This window comes from Conger conger, chromosome 17 (assembly GCF_963514075.1).
Source record: "Conger conger chromosome 17, fConCon1.1, whole genome shotgun sequence".
NCBI classification, from domain to species: Eukaryota; Metazoa; Chordata; class Actinopteri; order Anguilliformes; family Congridae; genus Conger; species Conger conger.
The window spans coordinates 7,039,448-7,065,455 of NC_083776.1; the positions used below are offsets into that span (position 1 = coordinate 7,039,448).

A 26,008-nucleotide genomic window follows, 5' to 3' on the forward strand; every position below is an offset into this window, starting at 1 on the left:
CCTCTGTCTTTATTTGATGATTTGTTGTTTTTCCTGAAAACCCTGGGTATATAGAGGGAAACATGGAATGGTTTGAGGAGACTCATAATACGATCTCCTGCGCACTATTTGCGTATAGCCATTCATATTACAACTTGTCATTCTATTTCTGCAATGCACATTGTTTAATAAATTGAATTAATTTGAACCTGCATCCTCTTGGCTCGCACCACTGCACACATAGCAGTTTACAGTCCTAACACATAGACAACCTAGGATACCTGCACCCCGTAGTTACCTTAATAAACCGGGGTCAACACGTTTCTGAAGATTCTGTCCGGTTCCCTAAAAACGAGTGGTTTATACTTCCTCCCTTCGGGCATATGGGAAGTCGCATGTGACAAAAAGATTGCGCGAAATGTTTTACTGCCCTTGCCGGAGGACATATAGCGATTCCGAAAACTACCCCCATAACCAATGCTAGACAGTGAAAGTTATGTTGACAAATTTTCAAATCATTTTACGTTCATGAACATTCCAAATGACAAAAACGTTAAGCGCAGTCTATTTCAGCAAAACGAATTTCACAAAGGGCTCATTTTTACCTTTATTTTTCTTCAATAATGTAAAGTACAATACAAAGATGAAGAGCACAGATCTGCGCGATGCAGTTATTGAACATTCAGACAGTCGTCTTCCTCTGCTGCTGTTCGAGTTTGCGTCGAAGCATGCTGTAGTTCTCCTTCGTCCCCGGTGCGTTAGGGTCTAGTTTCAAAGACATCTCGTAGTGTTTCTTCGCCATGTTCAGTTTACCCCATCGGTGGTAGAGAACAGCTGAAACAGCAGGACGTTTGGAGTTAAGAGTTAGTTTGAGTACGTTTTACTACGAATACAACCACTTCAATTCATCATTCGCCAATCTTGCCGAGATGTATGCTATAAGTTCCACACAAATGGGTAGAAAGAGACAAGCGACAGAATATCATCGGTCAACAAATCAAACTGGAAAATATTTGGTATAACCATGCCAGCCTTTGAAAAAGAAAAAAGAAACTGTCCCACTGTTTACGGACTGCACTGTATTTAGAATTGTAGTATTTTTTCCACATTTTGAATATCAGATTACATGAATGATGATGGTCAGGGAAAATTATGCCAATGTTTTTTTCTTCATTTTCAAGTAATAAAGTCATCGATGCATCATAGACATAAAATGTAGAGCTTTCTCATCATGAATTTCTCCACCGTATTTCTAATAATTTCGCTGGAAAGGTTGTAACACAAACGTTATTTCACATGAATGTGAAATAAAAATTATGTCATTAAGATTTTGGATTTTCCTCCCTCATCAGACATAAAACTAGTCTTGTCATTTTTTAACTTTTTTGAAAAAAAGACTATAGTCTTCTGATTTTCTGCCAAAACTGTTTTTTGCTCATAAATGTCCTCAAATGTGTTGAATTTCCTTTATTTCTTTCAGTACACTATATGCATCCCATCCCTTGTGTATTTCAATAATAAAAACAGATAGTGTTTTGTCTTTTTTGACCATTTTCTCAGTGTTTGGACATAGGACAATAGTCTCATGTTTTTTTCAGATTTCCAATAAAAAGGTTTTTCCATCATAAATATATCTAAATACATGTTTCAATTTATTTATTCATATTTATGATACTCATCATATTCGTCATCCATTGCACCAATAAAAACATATTCAAATTTTTTTTTTTTTTTTCTCAGTTTTTGGACATAAGACTGTATTTTTCACCATTTCAACAATAAAAATACAATTAATTATAGTCTTTCTGAGCAAAAGACTATTGTCTTATGTATTTTTCATAATTCATATTCACCATATGTACCTCATCCCCCACAAATTTCAACCATAAAAATAGACATTTTTCCCATTTTTCAATCAAAGACTTTAGTACTACTGTATTTTTCTGATTGTCTGCTAAACTGTTTTTTCCTTATAAATATCTTTAAAACATGTTGTATTAGATTTATTTATTCATATGCATCACGCATATGTCAATTTCTTTTTTTTAAACTTTTTGGACAAAACACTAGTCTTATGTATTTTTCTGATTTTCTCCTAAAACTGTTTCCAATGCAACATTTTTCATCAGAAATGTTGTACATTTCACAACAATGTTTTGTCTCCCAATATTCAGTGAATAAACTAAACAGCTAGAGTTAGGTAGTGCACCCAGTTCTAACAACAGTTTTCATTAACCAGATTAATTTTGAGGAAGGACACTCAAAAATCTAAAACAATCTAAAGTGATTTAGAGACATGGTGAAAGAGCTCATTACCCGACAGGTGAACGATAACTGGGCTGTCTGAAATCGTACCCTCGTTCACTCACACTACACAATTCCTGTAGGCATTTGATTTCAGCAGTCTACAGTTTATGCATGTGTTCCAAGATTGTGAATGAGACGCATGTAAAATTCAGGGGCTGCCTACAGCCTAGTAGTTAAGGCACATGACTAGAACCCAGAGGTTTGATGGTTCAAGCCACAATAATATCCACACAGCTGTTGGGCCCTTGAGCAAGGCACCCCACATTGCTCTCGTGGGGATTTTCACCTGCAAAGCCTAATCAACTGTAAGTCGCTGTGGATACAAGCATCAGTTCATTAACAAAACTTGAGTGTACAGCGAGTGTCTCCCCCCTCAAGCCCCTCAGAATGTCTTTTGCCGCATCGTGAAAAACAGGTCTTACCTAGATTTCCATGGCAACTGGCAGAATTCGGGTTTATCTTCAGTGCATTAAGGAAGAACCCTTCAGACTCCTGCGTGCGGGAAAAACATGGTAATGATGTTGTGGGATAAACTGAAAGGCTGAAACAGCAATGTCTTGCATGCAAACGCAATAACAAGTTGCACAAGAGACACATACACTCAGCGAGCACTTTATTAGGTATTTATATTAGACTTATATTTTAGACTTCTACTGCTGTAGCCTAAGAGATGAATAATAAATCAAGAATGACATGCATCATGGAACAACAGTTCATTTCACAGGATGTCCATGCAATCAACATTTGAATCAAGACAAGTGCCAAAGAAACGCTGAATCAACACAACTGCTGATTAAAGTAGGGCAGCCCGTAGTGTAGTGGTTAAGGTACATGACCCTGTAGTGTAGTGGTTAAGGTACATGACCCTGTAGCGTAGTGGTTAAGGTACATGACCCTGTAGTGTAGTGGTTAAGGTACATGACCCTGTAGCGTAGTGGTTAAGGTACATGACCCTGTAGTGTAGTGGTTAAGGTACATGACCCTGTAGTGTAGTGGTTAAGGTACATGACCCTGTAGCGTAGTGGTTAAGGTACATGACCCTGTAGTGACTGCGGCGGCCTGTAGCGTAGTGGTTGAGGTACATGACTGGGACCCGCAAGGTCGGCGATTCGATCCCTGGTGTAGCCACAATAAGATCAGCACAGCCATTGGGCCCTTGAGCAAGGCCCTTAACCCTGCATTACTTCACAGCTTAGTCTAATCAACTGTACGTCGCCCTGGATAAGCCATTGTGCCATTAATGTAAAAGTGGACCGGGGGGGTGATGAAGTGGTCTGTCTCACCGTGTACTTCTGCAGTTTTCCCAGGACGTTGGCGAGGGAGAACATGATGGTGTGGTCATCGGGGAGGAGCCCCAGGGCCTCTCGGCCAATCGCCTCAGCCTGCGGAAGGTTGCCTTGGTGACACATGAGAAAGGCAGTCAGGTGGTACACAGAGTTCTTCAATTACAGTGGCATGGGAACATTCGAGATATGCTTCTTCAAGAGCCTTTCAAATTCCTGATGTGAGGAATATCGTGGGGCTCCAAAATGTATCAAATGAAACTAGAATTCTCAAACAGATATATTTCAATTGGTGCACAGAGAACATTTTGAACAGATCATATTGAAGCATAGAGTTTACACTACTGATTATCGACAGGAAAATGTGCTGAAAAATACCCGTTTTTCTTTTTTTGAATACACTTGAGGTTAAGTTCCTGGAGTTCATTTTGGGAGTTCCTATTTCATACCCAGCTTTGTGTGGTCTGCTCCCATCCGCACACCGATGTGTGGCTTAGTTTCCTCATTAGAGTTCAACACATGGGCTACTGATTTATTGATCTTTATGTCAGAACTCAGTTTGACCGGAGTCAGATATATTTGATGTCATTCGCCACCCCCTGTCTAATTCACAGGGGAGACCGTTGTCTCTACAACTGAAGCCAGGGGCATGACTGGGCCTTTGGTCATGCTCCACCACTTGGTCAGCACTCAGCAATTTATTTACACCACATTTAGCTCTGGGGAAAAAGGCTGGGAATTTTTCTTCTTTCTGTGGGTACTTGACGATAAAAGACTGGAACAAAGTCTACGCAGTCGAGGGGGAAATGTCTTGGTAGAAAACAAAGTTCTAGAAGCAGGACAAGGTCATAGATTTTCAGACCGTGCTAAATTACTGCAGGGAATCCTAGTCTGTGTGGGAGCCAAAAAAAAAGTTGGCTCTTTCAAATCAAGGCATTCTCCACACGGTAAGCAAGACTGCCCTTCGAGCAACGTGCAAATCTTTAATACATAAATTTCAAGCATTGCCGATTCTTCCTTTTCCAATCTAATCATGTTATTTGTGTAAATGCCATTACGAATACACACCCTCAGCTTTATAAGAGGTTTTTTTCAAATGTCTTGTTGACATAGTCTGGGACTAGGCTCTATACACGAAGGACTTCTGCATTCAGGCAAACAGGCTGAATTCTGACTGTACCCGTTTTACAGAATTGCCCAATCAATAGGCACACCAATAAATATATACTGGTCTTACAGAGCCTGTATTTTGTCCAACACTCTCACAACAACACGCAATAACAATCCAATAAAAAAAAATGCACCTGCTCCAGCTTGTTTGACCTTCATGCAAACAGCAATGCACTGCCAACTTCACCCCACCCTACATAAAACTTCAGGCAGGCATGGCTGGCTCTGTGAAACTTTCTCCCTTTGAAGACTTTGAAGACCTGGGTTGCCAGATTTCCTGAATCCTCTCCTTCACTCGCGACTCCCTTGAGAGTGATTGGCTGATCAGGTCCATGACGGACACCGAGGTCATATCCTGTTTTCATATCCGCGGTCATATTCCCCTATGTCCATTTCTCAGGCCTGTATCTATTTTCTTTCTTTACTGAGAACATCCGTTAAAATTTTTGTAGCAGGCCAATTCATATTTTCTCCAATTGAAGCCTGATCTAGAGGCATATGTACAGCCCTGAATGAAACCCTAAAATGCATCATCAAATAAAAAGATGAACAAATGAAATGGGGGGGGGGGGGGGGGAGAGGGGGAGACTGGCCCTCCTCACAGAGGCTCAGACCGGGCCTCCTCGCGGAGCTGCAGGCCCAGACCGGGCCTCCTCGTGGAGCTGGAGAAGTACCTGTGTTGTCCAGCAGGATGACCATGTTGTTCCAGGCCAGGCTGTGCTCCGGCTTCAGCATGGTGGCGTTCCTCCACGCGTTCAGCGCATCCAGGTGCCGGTTCAGGTCTGCATACTGGAGAGGAGCACACCACAACCAGCGCTGCTTCTCCCCATAATGTACCGCAGACATCATTGGCAGCCGGTAGCCTAGTGGTGCATGACTGAGACCCGGAAGGTTGGTGGTTCGATCTCTGGTGCAGCCACAATAAGCTCCACACAGCTGTTGGGCCCTTGAGCTTGCAAGACACTCAACCCTGCATTGCTCCAGGGGAGGAGTGTCTCCTGCTTAGTCTAATCAACTGTAAGTTGCTCTGGATAAGAGCGTCTGCCAAAAGGCCATTAATGTAATGTAATGGTTTCACACTGGGACCTGGGAGTTCCCCCGCCAGCCTTGACATGCAATGACTATACATGCATTTGGGAAGATACTTACAAACACACAACTTAATATTTAATACAACCCTTTTTAATATACACTCTCAGAAATAAAGGTAGGCAATTGCCAAAAAAGGTACAAACGCTTGCCACTGGGGCGGCGGCACCCAATAGATGCATAAAATTGTACCCCTAGGCAGCAATAAATAATTCATTTCTGCTTTTCTGCTTGGAAAACGTAATCATTTTGTACCAAAATAAAACATTACTGTACTTTCAAGGAAATTTGATCCTTGAAGATGTACCTCCACTGTGACTGAGTGTGAGATGGGGGTCCCCTGAATGCCTTTAAGTGAGGGAGGGGGTCCCCTGAATGCCTTTAAGTGTGGGAGGGGGTCCCCTGAATGCCTTTAAGTGTGGGAGGGGGGTCCCCTCAATGCCTTTAAATCTGGGAGGGGGTCCCCTCAATGCCTTTAAGTCTGGGAGGGGGGTCCCCTCAATGCCTTTAAATCTGGGAGGGGGTCCCCTCAATGCCTTTAAGTCTGGGAGGGGGTCCCCTGAATGCCTTTAAGTCTGGGAGGGGGTTCCCTGAATGCCTTTAAGTGTGTGGGGGGGGGTCCCCTGAATGCCTTTAAATCTGGGAGGGGGTCCCCTCAATGCCTTTAAGTCTGGGAGGGGGTCCCCTGAATGCCTTTAAGTGTGGGAGGGGGGTTCCCTGAATGCCTTTAATTCTGAGAGGGGGTCCCTGGGTCAGAAAGCCGCTGCATTACTACGCTTGGATTGGGTACTCACGAGCCGTCCGAGGTTGTAGTAGCAGTCGGGATACTTCCTCCGGAACTTGATGGCGTTCCAGTAGCTTTGCTCCGCATCGGCAAACTTCTGCAGGCTGTTCTGCACAATGCCGAGGTTCATCCACGCCGCCGCAAAGTCAGGCCTCCGGGAGAGACCACACGACCATCATCATCATCATCATCATCATCATCATCATCATCACCTGAGCCAAAATCGCAAAACTATAAACAAAAATGACTATCTCCAGAATCAGAAACACAACATACTTATCCAGCAGAAACCACTTTTCTTTCCTTGGTTCCCAGAAATTCCCTGAAAACTAAATTTGACGGCTTTGTAATACTTGTTGAAAACTTTGCTTGAAATTTGTGTTGGCAACCCAGATGCAACTTTCCTAACTGTCACAGGTACATTAGAAAGTGGAGAAGACAATAAGACCTGGATCAATTACATAATTGCTTTGGCCTCAAATACTTTTCTGATAGTACTTTTCAAATACTTTGAGAGTATTTCATAGGTTCCAATACACCAGACAAGCTCAGTGAAACATAGACAAGTATTCAAATCCAAAACAAATATTAAAATGATCCAGACTTGCCTAGGAGTGACATTTGGCATCGGTGATGCCAGACCACACCCAATCCTAGCAGCGTTGGAACGGAAAGTGAACCTACTGGATGTGGACCGCTTTGGAAAGCAGTTCTTCAGCTTCCACTAACTCGTTCCTCTCCTTCAGAATGTTCCCCAGGTTGTTCATGGCGTGAACGTATTTCGGATTTAACCTGTAAAACAGTCCAGTGGCCCCAGTGTCAACATGGCATACACAGGACATAACACGGCACAAGGCATACACAGGACATAACACAGCACAAGGCATACACAGGACATAACACAGCACAAGGCATACACAGGACATAACAAAGCACAAGGCATAAACAGCACGTGCAACATTTTAGTGGCATTAAAGATAAAACAGGGCTGCTTAGTTTAGTGCCGATAGCCTTGGGCGACATGGCTCAGGCAGTAAGAGCAGTCGTCTGGCAGTCGGAGGGTTGCCGGTTCGATCCCCCGCCCGGGCTGTGTCGAAGTGTCCTTGAGCAAGACACCTAACCCCCAAATGCTCCTGACGAGCCGGTCGGCGCCTTGCATGGCAGCCAACCGCCGTCGGCGTGTGAGTGTGTGTGTGAGTGGGTGAATGAGAAGCATCAATTGTACAGCGCTTTGGATAAAGGCGCTATGTAAATGCCAACCATTTACCATTTACCTTGTGAAATGCATGTCACTCCCACAAACAGTGCTTGGGAATAATACTGGAGCTCACCATTAAACTCGGAGCTAACCCCGCTGAGGAGCTAACCCCACTGAGGAGCAGGGTCAGCCAGCCCAGGACGAAGGCTGGTGCTGGACCTACAGCATTTTGTTGATTGTTTTCCAAGAGGAAAATCAACGCGTTGCCTGTCTCTGAAAAGCATTCACGTCCATTAGGAAGGAGTATGTCAATGGTGGTAAATCTGGGAAAGCTTTCCAGTGTTCCAGTGGTTACAAAACTCTTTCATCCTGGGGACTGGCAGCCGTGTTGCCAGGGACCAATGTTTGGGAGCCCTGGTTTTAAGCCGCATTAACAGCATATTAACGCACCGCACAGCTTCTCTGTAGTACTGGATGGCAGCGCTCTGATTGCCTCGGTCCGCCAGGTTCTTGCCAACATTGTAATGAACCTGAAAAAGAACAACTTTCACTTTTTATTCTGAATATTAAATTACGTTTGTAAGAAAGTCCAAATGGTGTGGTACTTTCAACAGCAATGAGACAGTGTCAATTGCCCACAGTATATTAACCGATATTTGACAAAAGACTAAAAACAGCATATTAAAAACCCACAGAGAAGAAACTTTTCGTAAATAAAGAGCGTTAATCTATCAGCTCATCTATCTTGACAAGTGTACCAAGGGGATTCCTAAACTTCCACTCAGGACATTAATGGTTTATCATGGGGCATTCTGTAGCCTAGTCACTAAGGTACATGACTGGGGCAGCCTGTAGCCTAGTCACTAAGGTACATGACTGGGGCATTCTGTAGCCTAGTCACTAAGGTACATGACTGGGGCAGCCTATAGCCTAGTGGCTAAGGTACATGACTGGGGCAGCCTGTAGCCTAGTGGCTAAGGTACATGACTGGGGTAGCCTGTAGCCTAGTGGCTAAGGTACATGACTGGGGCAGCCTGTAGCCTAGTGGCTAAAGTACATGACTGGGGCAGCCTGTAGCCTAGTGGCTAAGGTACATGACTGGGGCAGCCTGTAGCATAGCGGCTAAGGTACATGACTGGGGCAGCCTGTCGCCTAGTGGCTAAGGTACATGACTGGGGCAGCCTATAGCCTAGTGGCTAAGGTACATGACTGGGGCAGCCTGTAGCCTAGTGGCTAAGGTACATAACTGGGGCAGCCTGTAGCGTAGTGGCTAAGGTACATGACTGGGGGAGCCCGTAGCCTAGTGGCTAAGGTACATGACTGGGACAGTCTATAGCCTAGTGGCTAAGGTACATGACTGGGGCAGTCTATAGCCTAGTGGCTAAGGTACATGACTGGGGCAGCCTGTAGTCTAGTGGCTAAGGTACATGACTGGGACCTGCAAGGTCGGTGGTTTGATCTCCGGTGTACCCACAATAAGATCTGCACAGCCGTTGGGCCCTTGAGCAAGGCCCTTAACCCTGCATTGCTCCAGTCACTGTGGATATCAGATGAATAAGATGATCATTTTTCGTGTTACCTTGGCGTTGAGCGGGCACACAGACAGGGCGCTGGTGAACAGGCTCTGCTCCGAGCGCCACTGGTGGCTGCGGAGGGCACAGCGAGACGCGTTCACACACAGCAGCCCCAGCAGGGCGGCGTGCAGGAGCGTCTGCAGGGAGACACAGGGTCACAGGGTCACCACAGTGTCACAGGGTCACCACAGGGTCACCACAGGGTCAAATAGCGAGAAGGGGGAGAGAGGGGGGGGGGACAGAGAGAGAGAAAGTGAGCAGAAGGAGAGAGAGAGGAAGAGAGAGAAGGAGGGAGGGAGAGAGAGTGGGACAGAGAAAGGGGGGAAGAGAGAGCAGAAGGAGATAAAGATGGACAGTCAGTCAGTCTCACACAGAGGCTGGGCAGCAAGAGAGGGACAGAGAGAGAGAGATGGGCAGAGAGAGATAGAGATAGAGAGAGAGGGGGACAGAGAGAGAGAGAGAGAGAGAGAGAGAGAGAGAGCGCGACAGAGTCGGTCATTCTGACAGAGCATGGCTGCAGTACCTTGTGCGGCCTCCAGAGGCAGCAGGAGCGGCCCAGGGCGTATGTGAGGATCAGACAGTAGCCGGCACAGGACAGGTACAGCACGCGCTCTGCGATTACGAAGCCCACGCGGAAGAAAAGGTTACAGGCCGGCAGGAAGGGCACCACCAGGAGCACCAGGCCCAGGGCGAGTGTCCTGCATGGAGGCACAGGAGGAGTCAGGGGGGCTGGGCGGGGAGGCAGGCTTGGGGCAAACACGCCATGGGTCTGCATTCAAATACTTTTCTGTGCTCGACTGATATTGCCTGGTGCAACAGGAAACAGGAGTAAAACCATGCAGGGCCAGTTTCACGGACACAGATCATGCCATGGCCCTAGTCCAACAGTAAATTCTATTTCTAGACTCTCCGTTAAAAAAAAAAAACTACATTTAGTCAAGGACTAATCTTAATCGGTGTCCGTGAAACCAGCCCTTTATTGTCACCTGCCATAATTGTAGTTTAAAAAAAAAAAATACATTTTTAAAATTAACTTTGACAGCTGTTTATTTCATAGGTACTCAGCAAACATTTCCCTAAGATTGCAGACCCCAAAGCTGCTGAAGCCAGGGTTAGGAATGAGAACTCCAAGAAGCAGCGTTTGCCTGTAGTGCTAATTTAACGCTCAGGACAAGCTGCAGTGGCGTTTGACTAAACCTCAGAATCTGAAATAACGCGTCAGGTGTCCGTATAAAGCAGTGCTTCTCAAACTCAGTCCTGGGGGATCGATCCCTGAGTGCGTCGATTTTCAGCAATCTTAATTACCCTGGACAGTTCTGAGGGATTATTTTGCCTCTTAAAACAGAAATACGCATGCCACGAAGAATAAAAATCCCACATCCATATTGTGTTATTGTGCAACTGATTACACAAAGACACAGAAAGACTGATCAAATTAAAAGACTAGCATCCTGGTGAAAGTGTGGACGCATGGCCACTACAAGTAACCATTTGGTAAATAATGAAGAAGTCAAAAACAAAGAAACTGATAAAGAGTCAAACCTGCATTGTGTTAATATGTTTAAGAAATAATTCCGAATTTTTATTTTTTTATTTTTTATTTTTTTACACACAATCCCAGGACCAAGTTTCAGAGCCACAGTGTAAAGAAAGGCACACAAACCACAGGACTTTACCTCCTCCTGTGACCATCCTGCGAGAGCAAAGCCTGACTCGCCAAGCCAATGAGGCCACTCCACAACAGCAGCAGTGGGACCATCCTCCAATCACAGACTGATTTAATAAGAGGTACACAGCCCATTGACCAATCAAAACACAGCCACCAGGGACACAGGAGCAGCCATGCATTCAAGGAGTAGTAGTAATTATAGTTCACAGTCTGTCAGGCAAAAGAAACAGGAGGTATTGAATATGAAATTTTACGGAAAAAACCAAAACATTACACTCAATATCACAGCATATTTCAAAGCCTTCTGTGAGTGAAAGTGATGGTTTGGCGTCGACAAAGTAAACTAATTAAATGAGGGCTAGGTCTTGGCTCAAGTTAAAAGTGATGGTGTTTCAGAAATCAATGCAGGATTGCTCCTGCTGTGTCATAAACAACCACACAGCGGTGTACAACTCCAATATTCAGATACTGTTTAATGTCATAACTGGAAGGGCCAGGGTTTGATGTTATTCTGGGTATTTAGACTAAATTCGCTTCACAAATGTTCAATATTTTTTGGTAGAATATAACTGAGTGACGACGCAGAAACATGTTTAAGGAACTGATCTCATAACCTAAAGGTTGCAGGTTCAGGGATTACACAGGTGTGGTACTCTTGAGCAAGGTGTTCAACCTGAATTGCATGTTATATAAGGGGATTATCTGCTACAAATGCACATGTTGTGAAACTGACTTTGCACGAGGCTGCCTGTTAAATCCCTGTGTATAGCACTGTAGTGTAAAGCACATCTGTTCAGCACAGTTGTGCAATACACTGTTAAAAGGGATATTTAACCCTTTAATAAAGTTTGCAATAACAGATTACAATGTTCTTAACAGAAACATTCTAATGCTGTCGTAACAACCAGCACTGGTAATTGAAAAACAATGTTCTAGAACAGTTTGTTATAGAGTTCTAGAACATTGAACTGTTCAAGGAGTTAAACGCTCTACTCACTCGCAGAAATACGTTTTCTGCAAAGGATGCTGGGTTATCAACCTCAGTGAAGGCAGGCGGACCTGTTCCCATGATCCTCCAGCGTGCGTACACAAGGAAGGAACCTCCGAATGTCAGGAGAGCCATTCTTATCAAGAGTCCCCTTCTGAACACTTCAGTGACCTAAGACAGGAAAACCACACGTTGACAAAGAAGTGTGGAATCAAGTAAGCTAGGGAGGAAAAGTCTTAAACTCCTTTAAGCGCTTTTCTCAAGTCCACAGGGACATGGTGATGATGACACCGGATTAGGTCATTTTCGACCACTTTTACATTTCAGAATATGAAGGGGATAAACTTACATCCATCATCTTCTGTCGGCCCAGAAGCCGCTGGCTCAGCTCGAACACGTTCACATTGCAGATCATGAGGATGTCAAAGGCAGCATTCACTCCCTGAAACAACAATTACATATTTTGAATATTGCACATCTGTTGAGGCGTAAAATAAATGTTGACAGAGATATGTAATCAGAAAAAGGCCATCTGCCACATTCTTACTGCAAGACACCATTAACACTGTGCAAAAATGACAAGAATGTCGGCACGTGTTGCAGAATAGACGCATAACCTAACTGAAGATAGTTTTCACAAAATATATTTTATAATATTTTAAAGACGTACCAAAACTGTGATCCCTTGTTCTTTGCAGAGCATAGCCACTGCACACAATACAAGACTAATTACGATCCACGCCATCGAGAATCTGTCCTCCTTAGCATTCCCTTTAGAAACACAACAAACAGGAGAACAAATCAAACAAAAACCAACTCCAACAATGTTGGCACAACTTTAAAGGATAAATGGCAGTCCCGTATATTTGTAATTCGTTGCTACTGCCAGGGATTACTATCTACAGACATGTTTAAAAATGTAGAACTTGCACTGAAATACTGTAAAATGTGTTATTATTTAAACTTAAACTTAAACTTGGGGGCCGGGTCTCTGTAAAGCTGCTTGGTGACAAAGTGCCTCTGTTAAAGACGCTATACAAATAAAAGATGATTGACAGATTTATTAGTGCTTTAAGTAAATAACCGGCACCACTGACTCACATTCTGCTCAAAGTTTCTTTCTCTTCTTCTTGCCCGCCAGAGTTTTAATGTCGCCCTCGGCGTGATCTAAGCTCCAAACAAATAAAATGCAACTGAACTGAACTTAAATCTACTTCGTGACAAGCACTGACACATCTCTCCGTGCTCTCTCTTGACAGGCTGTCGTGAGAAATATGTAAAGGTGATGGTCGTTAATCCTTAATTTGCCTACTTACCGCGCTGGAAGGCTCTGCAGTACGTGAGAAAGGAGAGCTGGAAGAAGAGGGCACACAGAAGGTCTGCCCGGCCTACAACTCCCGCCACCTGGGGGGGTAGCAGACAGACTCCATTACAGAACACTGTTACATTACATGATGCCGCCGCCCCAAAATGGCTGCCCTCTGCATTAAGACAAGACACTTACTGATCCCTGTAAAATATGTCCCTGTAAACATGGTGAATAGTAAATGAACTGCATTTTACAAGCAATGCCTCTCATTCACACACACTCATGCACCGGTGGTGAAGGTCTGCCATGCAAGGCACCAATCAGCTCGTCGGGAGAAATTCGGGGTTAGGTCTTAGTACAGAGCTCAGGAACACTTTCATCAAACCTAGGGCAGGGGATCGAAACCAGCAACCCTCCGACTGCCAGACAACCTCACTGTATTAGGTATATTATTAAATTATACTAGGCAGTACTGTTAGGTAGAACTCCCAACCCCTGGCTTTTGTCCCCATCCAAAGTCTGAGATGGGAATTACACCCACAACACAAACCATGCAAACGGCGGCAAACCCCAATTCAACCAACGTAACCATCAAGAGCAGTCGCCCAATCTGACAAATACCGCAGCGTCGACGTCCGACTGCAATCGCTGTATTTATCGTGTCCGTGTGTCCTCCCGTGGCATTACCTACGGTACCCAATCAGCAGAGCTGACAGGGGGCTGTACTGACAGCAGCTCTCCAGCTCTCTAAGGCAGGGTGTCCTTTGATATACACTCATAAGCTAGTGGTCTTTGTGGCACCCCACAGGTCCCAGGTCCAGGGCCGTCCTCTCAGTTGACTGATTAAGGCAGGCGCGAGAGCCACATCCCCGCACTCCTGACGGTTCAATAGCGAGCGGAGGCATCGCTAACAGGCTGAAAACCAGACGTCTTCAGCCCCTAATAATCTCGCTGGGATACGTAACACACTATGCTGTGACGCACACAAGCTGTGAGCTGCCCAACTCTCTCGCCAACATTTTTAATGCATGTTTAATCCCATCACCAGGAGAGGGAATGTGTATTTTGGCAGTGCCTTTTATTCTGAGGAATTGTTACGGCATTAGCTCAGGAGGTAAGAGCTCTTGGCAGTCGGAGAGTTGCCGGTTCGACGAACCGGTTGGTGCCTTGCATGGCAGCCTCCCTCCATTGGTGTATAAGTGCACGTGAATGGGTGAATGAGAGGCATCAACTGTAAAGCACTTTGGATAAAGGCACTACAGCATGGAAATGCGGTCGTTGGTACCTTGCGTGGCAGCCTTTCGCTGTGTGCGTGAATTGTAAAGCACTTTGAAGAACATACACTGTGTGCATTTTGTTAGGTATTTTTTAGGCTTCTGCGGGTGGAGCCTATTTCTTTAAGAGGTTTGACGCTTTGTGTGTTCAGAGATGATCTTCTGCAAATCACTCTTGTAATGTGTGGTTATTTGCATTACTGTCACCATCAATCAATCCGGCCTTTCTCCTTTGCTTATGTAAGATTGTGTACACACCGTACCCACACTTTCTGTGTAAACTGTATTATGTTTATGTAACAGTGTGTTCATCTAAGATCACGCAAGTACTGTACTCACACTTTCCGTGTAAACTGTATTATGTTTATGAAACAGTGTGTTCATGTAAGATCGTGCATGTACTGTACTCACACTTTCCGTGTAAACTGTATTATGTTTATGTAACAGTGTGTTCATGTAAGATCGTGCATGTACTGTACTCACACTTTCCGTGTAAACTGTATTATGTTTATGAAACAGTGTGTTCATGTAAGATCGTGCATGTACTGTACTCACACTTTCCGTGTAAACTGTATTATGTTTATGTAACAGTGTGTTCATGTAAGATCGTGCATGTACTGTACTCACACTTTCCGTGTAAACTGTATTCTGTTTATGTAACAGTGTGTTCATGTAAGATCGTGCATGTACTGTACTCACACTTTCCGTGTAAACTGTATTATGTTTATGTAACAGTGTGTTCATGTAAGATCGTGCATGTACTGTACTCACACTCTCCGTGTAAACTGTATTATGTTTATGTAACAGTGTGTTCATGTAAGATCGTGCATGTACTGTACTCACACTTTCCGTGTAAACTGTATTATGTTTATGTAACAGTGTGTTCATGTAAGATCGTGCATGTACTGTACTCACACTTTCCGTGTAAACTGTATTCTGTTTATGTAACAGTGTGTTCATGTAAGATCGTGCATGTACTGTACTCACACTTTCCGTGTAAACTGTATTATGTTTATGTAACAGTGTGTTCATGTAAGATCGTGCATGTACTGTACTCACACTTTCCGTGTGAACCGGGTGCACGGCAAAGAGGAGAGCGGCTAGAGAAGACGCCTTCGGCGCCTGGTTGAGCCTCCTCCCGTTCCCATCGTAGGCCAAACCCCCGATCAATACGGCGAACACATCGATCATTAGCACAGAGATCGCGCTGTGCAGGGCGATATTGATCACATGGAAGCCCACCGGATGGAGACCACCAGCCAGGAAGTAGTTGAGTCTGAAACAGTGATGCAGCAGCGCTACACAGTCATGCGGGTGTCGACTGTATGAACAACACTATCCACACAGAGCTACTATTACTAAAGGCCCAGGCGGGAATGACATGACTTCTATCTGCAGCTAGTTTCATTTTGAGATAACATTCTTGATGTTGATCCAAGATTGATACATTTGATGTTTATTTATTTGACTTTACCTGAAGGTCAGCACCGTGAGAGGCCGGTAGGATTTGTGGCTGGTGTTGCTGCTTAAGTTACTTCCCCAGAAGTCATTTCTCCAGATGTTATTCAGTGGTGTTTCTGGTTTCAAATCCTTAAATGAAAAATAAGCAGATGCAGAGAATTTTAGGCAACAGTACAGAGGAATCGTGCCAGAAATTATAACAACAGATTCTGCTTAACCGAGATGCTAAATGCCTCAAAGTTGGAGCTAAAGATTTCATTTTTTTTTTAATGTTCTCTTAAATTCAGCCACTAATTGCATGCAACAATATAAATGTGAAACATGCTTTGATCCTTAACTCAATGTTTAGTTAGAGTGAGGTCATTGTCTGCAACTGATTTGCCGTATTTGTGTTGAAAAGTCACAATAAACGTGTGGTGCCCACTGCTAGGAAACCCCGGTCCTGAGCGTTTAGGATACATTTCAAACAACTACTTTCCGGGAATAATATGTGACTCAGGTTTCCATGTCATTATTGACTGTTGATAAGGGCCAGTATTTCAAATGGCAGTAATACACAGATTAGACCGAACAATACAGTATGTGGTTGCCAAATGAGTGCTTTTTAGTCACGTCGTTGTGCAATACCCGTGGTCATGGGAACTGTTTATGGCGTATTTGAAACAAATAAATGTTAATGATCTATTCAGGTTAAGTTGTTACCTTGTTGTTGATAATGGCTTCGGAATCATCAAACACGAACTCTCCGTCATAGCTATTCATGAAACAGAGGAGAGCCGCTAGACAAACGGCAGCCCTGGACTGGTATTGGGGGAGCTTCGGAAAGGGGATGTGGTGGTCCCAGTTAAGCTCTGACAGTACCATTGTGCCCGTAACCCAGCCATCGGTTTCCTGGTAAACACACATAAACCCAAAATTGTATTATTTTATAACCAGGGCTGCGTGCAAGATCATTTCTCATGATCCATTTGCTTAGTTACAGTCCTGACCGGAGATTCTATTTTGTCTTTTTTTTCCACCTCGTGGCTGTGGTTGTGTTTTGCTACTTCTGCACCAACCGGTTAGACAAGGTAACTTACTATACCCAAATGTTACCATGGTTATTAAATGCTGTGCTAACACCGTTGTCACAAGCTGCCTTGCACAGCACCAGAAATGATCGTTGTTTATGCGTAGTTGTGTCGCGTAAATGAGAAATAATACATTTAAAATCACCATTTATACACAGCTAGCTAGCAAACAAAGAACTACCAGCGTACCCCGACATTTAAAACACCGAAACGCAATTAGCTAGCAAGGAAGCTAGCTAGTTGTTCATTTCCCTGCCTGGACATCTCGTCACACGAAATGCTGACAGCGCGGTTTGATGTGCTTGTAAACCTCACTCCCCTGATTAAACATAATACATATTTTAATATGATGCACGCACAGAATCGAATGCAACCAATGGAAATGCACAAGACACAAAGGCCTGCGCGCTCAAAGTCAAACATGTACGCGTTCCCACTGAACCCAACGCAAGCAGCAAGCTTAGCGAGACTACTTGTGTTACCATGGCGTCACGTCAAATACAATACATACAACAACAAGCTATAATCAACAGAAAGCCACATGGCATTCAAAGAACGGTGTGTGCTTGTAACTCACGGCTGTATGTACGCACGCTGGTCCTACCCCCTCTTTAAGACGTGGAAACGGCGATACGGGCGCGGAGGGCGGACACTAATGTCACGTGGCACAACACATAGCACAGTCCCGCTGGTTCCGCAGTAGCCGGCAGTGTGAACTTTTCAGCAGTCGGCAGATATAAACACTGTATATTTGTATCATCCCCTGAAAAAGACGCGTTTATCGAGAAACAGATTAACGTAACGATGGCACAATTCAAATTACGTGTGCAGCCGTTCTTCTTTCTGTTCATCGAGGCTTTATCGATGCTTCTGGTCTTTGGGTTTATGGTTAGGGAGGCGCATTGTAATTTGAGGTATTTTCTAAAATACTGAAGAATAATTTAACTCCACAGTTTTCACTGCAAGGGATCTGTAGATTTGTAGATTTTTGTGTATGTACTTTTCAGGTGTGCATCCGTATTAATCTGTTTGATTCCCTCAAACATTAGTTAAAAAGACCGGACCCACAAGACAACACATGCTTACATACAGTGAGAAAAAAATAGTGTGAATGTAACACAATAGCTGCAAAATGAAAGAAAAGTAGATTAAGTGAAGGGGAGCAAACAAAGTAAGGCACTTTCATTGAAGAACACAGCGGCCCAATTTCTGTGATTCATTGTTTTTACCATTTAATTTTTTTTAGGTGTCAAGGTAAATGTAATGCTACTTCAGCGAAGTCATGTCAAAACTGTGTACAATAGCTGCTCTCCCACCACTCCCACACCCACATACCTGCCTACAGTTGCTAGGTTGCCAGCAATTTCTGGCTTAGCAATAACAAGTGCAACTTGAATTAATGTTACTTGAATGAATGTAGACAGACAGCATTTCTTTGGGATATGGCTTTCATAGTTTCTCTAAAAGATATTTGTAAAAATGTATTTGTACACTTGTGTGATGCAGGGCTGGAGTGGACAAACAACACTAAGGAAAGGTTTGCTGCAGGGAAAGAGGGAGGCAAAAGATGCTAAACTGAAAACCTAACAAATGGATCCTAAATCGAACCAAACAGTCCTCTCCCTAGGCCTGTGAGCCAGGCCTCTGGTATAGGGCCCGTAATGCAACAGGCCACAGCTGTAGTGATTGCAATGAATCGCAGCTGTTGCCATACCTGTGCGTGGGGCCAGTGCTGCCCCCTGGTGGATAGCACCCACATTTCCCTTCCTGGTGCCAAACTTGGCATAATTTGGATATCCATAAGTTGGTCCACAGAAATATATTTTGGAATAGATTTATTTATTTATTTAGTACAGATTTACATTATGTATTGTTTATGTTTTTGTTTTTTTAATGTTTTGTCGGGATTAATATGAACCTAAACCAGGATATGTTACACAAAGTACATGTCCTTTTGTGCCTATTGTTTGAGATGCGGTTTTAGGAAAACATGCAGAGGACTTCCGCACCTCCTTACAGTGTCATTTTCAAAGGGCGCCTCTTTTGATATTAAGGGGCAATACCTCTTCCCTTCCGTCGATGCAGACAATAGAAACATGAAAAAAGTTCATAAAAATAACAGCGTGCATGACTCTTCGTGTTTGCATACAATGATAATTGTCATTATATGTACACACTGCACTCCTGGATCAGCATGCAACATGTTAAAAATAGCCAGACATCAAACCCTCTGTGTTCGTCCTCATTATCATCTCAGCAGAAGCTTGGAGGGGCCACAGTTACAGCACACAAACTTCCTGTGTTTTTTAATTTTATTTTTTAAACACAATGAACCACCACAATCTAGGTCACGTGGAAGGGAAATTAACACAGGATCGCTTTGTAAATTATGTAATGATTTATTTTACAGGAAGGAGTGAATATAGAATACACACAGGAGGAAGGAGGCTGCCCGTCCAGTGGAAATGAAACGGAGTAAAACTGAGTATCTGTATGGAATACCTGAAGGCATTTGAGACTGAGACTTACTTATGCAAACAGCACCAAAACATATTTACATAATGCAAGTGAACGATTGTGCTCTATGTCTATGCAAACACACTCCCTGTAGCATGGCCTTAGTGCTTCTGAAAAGACGACAGCTGTCCTGTGAACCCAGATAAACGCTGACCGTATTATACAAGTCAGAAGCGCGCCATTTATCTGGAACAAAAAAAGAATAAATAAATAAACTGTTCCAAAACATGTAAAAGCTCAAGTTCATTTTAAAGCCACGCATAAACCAAACATTTCTTATCAGCGCTGTACACGGTGAGGTTTGCTGACGAGAAATTAAGTTCATTAGGAGGAAGGGCAGACTTCTCTTGTTCAGGCTGGAAATCAAAATAAACATTGGCACAGCCGTGGCAATATAACCCACACGAGTGATTCCTGAAGCCGATTACTACACTGACTCCACACACGGGCCTTCCACAGAGCCCTTTCAGAGAGAGGAAGCGATGTGTTATTCCCCGATCACGAACAATCGACTTCGGCAGCAAGGAAGTAGTTACACAGTTTTCACTTCCGCTCGCATTTTGGGAACTCCTTTGGAGTGTCCAATAGAGAATTCCTAGGAAGGAGGGATATTCTGGTGAGGACCAAGTAGCGTGTGGTACAGGGTCAATATAGGATGAATGTTGTCTGTGTTTTTCAGGGTGTTGTACTGAAGGTGTTTTTGTTTCATGTTGTCGAGAATATTCTGCTATTACATTAGAACAACATACTGTATATTCTATGTTACGAGAACCTGATGTGGCTTTGGTGAAATGTGCTGTTGGCTCATAAAGGTGAATCAAAATAAGAATGAAGTTCGCTCTTTGTAGCACCTTCTGATAAAAATGAATCAAGAGAAGAATCATTTATTTTTCTTTGTCCTTGTTTGCGGTGGACAACTCCACACTGGAACGTGTTTTATGTTTAGTTTTATGTTTTCAATGTAGTAAGAAAAAAAAACAAGAAATGTAATAAACATTGATTGAACCTTGTTGTTCACCAAAAGTCCTCAACCTTACACAAGCATACTGCAATAATTTAAATAAACATTGCAATAACATTTGCATATCCCTCCACAGGCACTGAAGTCATGTGCTTTTTTGTATTTTTTAAGATTATTATGTATTTGTTATGGAGTCAAGACGCAACTCTGTAACCCCCGAATACACGATTTTAGAAACAATAAGATAGCTGCTTGCGTTTTCCTCTAACTTCCCCGTGATTTAACCGCCGTAGTCTACCCATAGCACGGCCAAGAACAATAATTAAGTTTCATTATCTTTAACTGCAGGGGTCTTTTGAATGAATTCACGAGCCACGAGTGCTACTGGTCACCGTAATGGTGTGAATTTCCAGAGCCTACAGGAGGCTTCTTTCAGACCGAACCGTCATTATCTAATGAAACAGAATGCGATGAGCCAGCTCACTTTACCGCTGCCAGAGGACATTACGCTTACATCATTAAACATATACGTGTCATCTTTTATCAGGCGTGCCAGCGGATCTGTGAACATAATGCCTCCAGCCTCCTGTGAAAAGCATTTCAGAGATGGGCGCCATGTTTCTCATCGTCGCGCAACCAGATGCTTCCACCTTACTTATCAGTTATTTGATACTGTGTTTAGTCAGTGACATACTCAGACTTGACTTCACATGAGTGACAGGGATTCTTTAGGTAAACACTATAACATTTTCATTCCCAAAACTGTCCCAATTGTGATTATATTTTTTTTGCTTTAAATCGGTCAAATATTTAAAAACTAGAGAAACTTCTTCATTCTCAGCAACAAACTCTACTAGCAAATATACTGCCTTCCTGATAGTATCTATAGTTGGATAAAATCTTGTACGGCTAAGCTCCCTGAAATAAGCTAGGCTTTTTAGCATTTTTCATTTTCAGTTATTATTCATAAACATGTATAATTGCCAGTCATTATGTCAGAAGTAATTTATTTTCTTAAAAGAGCTTAAGTCTGTGATTTCACATACATCATCAATACGAGTGTTTATCCGAAAACATTATACAACCTCAAACTATAAATGAACATGAAATATGAACAGATGTAAAGGTGCTTTGCAGAAGAGTTTTTATCATCATGGAGGCCATTTTGCCGTTATTTGGGTGAGCGTCAGTTAGGCAGTGTAACCTGAGAGGCAGGGTACCCTGAGTGGCACTGACAACCTTCTTGAGCGGATATGCCGCATGTCTCTCAGACTGACCCCCAGTGAACCCCCTCGCCCCAGCCCCCCCCCCCCCCCCCCCCAGCCCTGGGGGCCATCTTAGATCTCAGGCCCATTATGGAGATTCCATGTGTCCCTGATGCGATGACAGCAGAAATGGAGCACTAAACCCTGGGACCCGGGCCTGTCAGTCACAAGCCCTGACTCCGCCCCTCTCACCTGGAGCCGTGATTTCATTGGACGCCCTGCGGGTGACAGGTCCTGAGAAGGCGGGGCCATGGGGGTGATGCTGATCAAGGACAATGAGAAAATATATTATTTTAATATTCATTCATATTATTATTATTATTAACGGTCCAATATACAAACATCTAGGCAATTTCACAGACACAAAGATCTTATTAGCCATAAAAACATAATAAAACTAGCACACAAAATGACAAAATCAAATGCAAAGAAAATGAAACAAAGTAGACATTTTTGTTAAATTAGGTGGCTTTCTCTCACAAAGTCACAGGGTACAAGAGATTAGTTGCATTCTTCTTCATTTCTTGACTTGAAATATAAACAAAGCTCATTATCAAATACAGCACTGTTAGGTAGTATTACATCGACCCTGAGAAAAATTCAATGGGAAATTCAATTAAACATTATTCATCAACAAGCCAACAGATTAATCCTGATGACACAGTCCAAGTTGAAGTCATTTCTGGATATACATGGAGTGGGTAAACCTTAATCTTAATAAAATGATAAAATTATATCCTCCAACTGATGACGTGTGGGGGACTGCCTGCCCTCTGGCAGGGGCAATGTTCCCTGCTGTCGCTAAGCCACATCCTTGACTTCACGTGACCTTATTTTCAGCATATCTAAGACCTTTTTTGCTTAAAAACATGCAGTCATGTGGTAGGATGCCGATCGCATTCGTAGTAAGAGGTGATCGGCCGTAATTCGGTGAGACCCAAAGCGGTTTTATTTACTGACCACACGCTATGAGGGAGGTAGGAATAGAGTCTAAAGAGGGAATTATCATCTGAATTCATCCTTTGATATGTTGTATAATATGGTCATTGGCGTTTTAGCAGCCCTTTGCAAAGGCTTTCAGTGAACCATATTTATCAATTTTTGTTTATTTTTTTGGTCCCGTATTTGTTTGTCAGAAATTACAGCGCATCTGATTACGCTTGCATGAAGCAGGCGTCTGTTCATTTGAGCTTACAGTATCGATGAACACCAGCGAACCGACTGCCCTCCGTTGTTGATAGAAGACCTCTATCATATGAGGCAAATACTCTGCAATAGTCCACAGCTGTTTTTGGTTTTGTAAATAAACTAGTGTCCGTGCTTGTTGCTCTAGAAGGGTCTGATGTAAAACTATAATCCATACCAGAGACCAATACACCATGTGCAAAGATCAGTATCCAAAGAAAAACAGTCCATCTCTTCAATAGTCCATCGCTGCAGGTCTAGTGTTTCACTTGCATAATTCACACAATTCATGAAAGCAAACATGCAGAGCTTCAGTGGCAGTCGGCTCCACCTCTTCAAAAGGACTCGTTGGTTATTTTGGTCACAGAATGTCTTTTGTGGTCAGTGTTTACTTATCTTGGTCATTATCTATGCTTTTATGAACCAGGGAGGAATTCTTTTTTTCCGTGGGTCATTCAGGTCATGCATACTGCACACTGCACACTGCTTCTTTCAGATACAGTATGCGAGTATGAGCTTATTCTCTGCACAAAGTTCCAAAATATCTAAGTTTGGAAAAGTGAATCATCGGGAATTCTGCATCAAACACTCCAAAAAAAACAAAAAAACTAAAATAAATAAAAAGGAATAAATACTTAGCCTAGATGGAGATGTCTAGATACATAAAATTATACTCCAAGCCAGCAATACATAATGTGTTTGTACCTTTCTTGCTTGTAAAAGGTACTTATTATAACCAAAATGGGACATTATTGTACTTTCACAGTGCATTTTGGGAAATATGTTACATAAGAACAAAGATGTAACACAACACAACACAACATAACGCGACATAACATAATATGATGGTGAGAACAGGCCATTCGGCCCAATAATGCTTCTCCTACCACTGCAGTGTACCTGCTGCTGAGCTCGCCTAACAGCTAAATAGTATCCGGCTCCACTGTATCTTCATCTGAGAGCGAAACAAAAGAACAAGAAATGGCACTCCGGTACGGAGCTGCTTTGGAAACCTGCAGAAGAGCTTAAATCAATAACTGGAATATGATTTATGACGGAGCGCACGTAACTGAAAACGACGAAGGCCTCGCTGTTATCGCTATCACGCTGATCCTTTCTTCAGTCTCCCACCTGCAACAATTCCATCACCTCGCATTTTACACGTGCCGTAAGTGCAGGTATTGACACATCATAATTCCCTCAGACGTTAGCGGCTGTCGAGCGCTTCGCGTGAAGTCCATGCTGTTCAATTCACGCCCGAGCTCGGTGAATTTACTCACATTACTACATGGTGATAATCTACAGTAGGAGAACTGCGGTTGGGGAAGAAACCACTATAATCAGCCGGACCGCAGTCTTTCGGCGAGAGGGACACGCCAGCCACTCGTGTACACACACCCATTACTTCAAGTCAGATCGCCGTTCATTTGAGCCGCCATTTCCCCGGCGCCTGAATAACAAATCGTCTCGGAGGAAAATAACACGATGCCGCGACCTCGGGCGTTCTCAGAGCGCTCGCAACACACGCTCTCCTCCGAGCAGCCGAGCCCTCCAAACGTGTTAGTCTATTTTTAAAAAAGGCTAGCAATTGTCAGTGTTGGGAAAGCGGCGTGGGTGTGTGTCCCTGTGTGTGTGTGTGGCTCCCCCCGCAGGTTTCTGGGTGCGCCTGCTCATGGTAAGGAGGCGCTGGTCCCAGGCTGGCAGTCCGGGGCGGGGCGGAACAGCTGGCGAATGAATTTTGGCATCAGTCATTCCTCCTACACCGCGCTCCTCACAAGCTGCTAGGGCTCATTTCACACCTCCCCAAATGTGTGGAGCCACACAAAACACAATATTTTCACAATATCTGTGACCGCTGATTTTATGCCAGTGGCAGTATTATAATGGACCTGTGAGGAAAGGAAATTGTGACAAACTCAAAATTTAATTTTTGATGGACTTGGGCTTTGACATTGACGTCGGTGAATTTATCATTACACTATGTTGAGCATGTCTACCAGTTTTGTTTGGCAGACATAATTATCTTTAAGGAGATTTTCATGTTCGCATTATTTGAAGTCCCAGTATAAAAAATGGCAAATACTGTAAGCCACTAAATGAAGTTTATTGAACATTGAATGTTTATTTGACTTTGCTGATTGTGGCTGAGAAAATAAGCCACAAATCTTCCTAAAAAGACCGGCGGTTGGACAGAACATCGAGAATCATACCCCTAAACAATCATCACACCCAGTGGGTTTGTTCACAGAACCGGGCCCGGTTCCACAGAACAGGATGACTGCACCCGGAGCCCTCCCAAATCTGGAACATGGACTGCAGTAAAAAGCTGAAGCTGTTCTTTGTTTAACAGAGCTGGTCAGAACTGCAGAAACCCTGCCCATCTTCCATTGCAGATTCAACACTCACCTTCTCAGATCGCTGCAGGGCTCTCACCCCCGATCTATCCTTCTTTTGATCTATCCTTCTTTTGATTTTCTGTTGGACAATGTTATTGGTACAGCTGTGCTACGACATTATATAATTATATATCCAAAGAGACTTACAGGCCCTTGACACCACATTGCTTACCCCTGGATCAATGTGGGGTAAAGGGCCTTGCTCAAGGGCCCAGCAGCTGCACTGATCTTATCGTGGCCACACTGGGGCTTGAACCACCAACCTTCCAGGTCCCAGTCATGTACCTTAGCCGCTAGGCTACGGGCTGCCGTAAAGGTTATGTGTGTAGTAGTACAATATTTCTTGTTAGACTACAAATTGTGTGCTTCTTAATATTGAAACTCATTGATTATGAAAGTGGCTGTACTGCTTTTCTTCCTGACAGTGATGTTGTTCACTGATATTCTCCCTCTCTGCTCGTCACTCTGGATGCCAGCGTCTGCCCAGATCAGCGGCAGTAGCGTGACGTCGTGTTCCTGGTGCTTCTCA

The 26,008-nt window shown here is 43.5% G+C and overlaps 1 protein-coding gene across 3 annotated transcripts; it reads right to left on the reverse strand.

Annotated features, from left to right (window-relative positions):
• Window positions 1-574: 574 nt before the first annotated feature.
• tmtc4 (transmembrane O-mannosyltransferase targeting cadherins 4) lies at window positions 575-17,853 on the reverse strand. Of its 3 annotated transcripts, none has more exons than XM_061227247.1 (18): window positions 17,733-17,853; window positions 16,788-16,976; window positions 16,099-16,214; window positions 15,684-15,900; window positions 13,358-13,445; window positions 12,712-12,812; window positions 12,391-12,483; window positions 12,113-12,212; window positions 11,061-11,157; window positions 9,908-10,082; window positions 9,390-9,521; window positions 8,261-8,340; window positions 7,297-7,404; window positions 6,623-6,764; window positions 5,414-5,528; window positions 3,570-3,682; window positions 2,709-2,778; window positions 575-813 (listed from the first exon to the last, which is right to left on the reverse strand). In XM_061227247.1, exons 2-18 carry the CDS (start codon window positions 16,947-16,949, stop codon window positions 662-664), a joined length of 2,061 nt encoding a protein of 686 aa, XP_061083231.1. In that variant the 5' UTR covers window positions 16,950-16,976; window positions 17,733-17,853; the 3' UTR covers window positions 575-661. The 3 variants fall into 3 exon arrangements, with proteins under 3 accessions (XP_061083231.1, XP_061083229.1, XP_061083230.1); XM_061227245.1 differs by having other exon boundaries at window positions 11,061-11,263; window positions 12,051-12,212; XM_061227246.1 differs by lacking the exon at window positions 17,733-17,853 and adding an exon at window positions 17,345-17,716 and having other exon boundaries at window positions 11,061-11,263; window positions 12,051-12,212.
• Between the last annotated feature and the right edge of the window lie 8,155 nt (window positions 17,854-26,008).

Bases quoted from the DNA above. Each gene is read 5' to 3' on its own strand.
- tmtc4 (XM_061227245.1), bottom strand. From the start codon at position 16,949: ATGGTACTGTCAGAGCTTAACTGGGACCACCACATCCCCTTTCCGAAG. The intron at 12,813-13,357 runs GTAAGTAGGCAA...GTGTTTCTAAAG, and splicing joins CTGCAGAGCCTTCCAGCGCG to GGAATGCTAAGGAGGACAGA. The intron at 11,264-12,050 runs GTGAGTAGAGCG...TTTGCCTGACAG, and splicing joins CAGAAAACGTATTTCTGCGA to ACTGTGAACTATAATTACTA.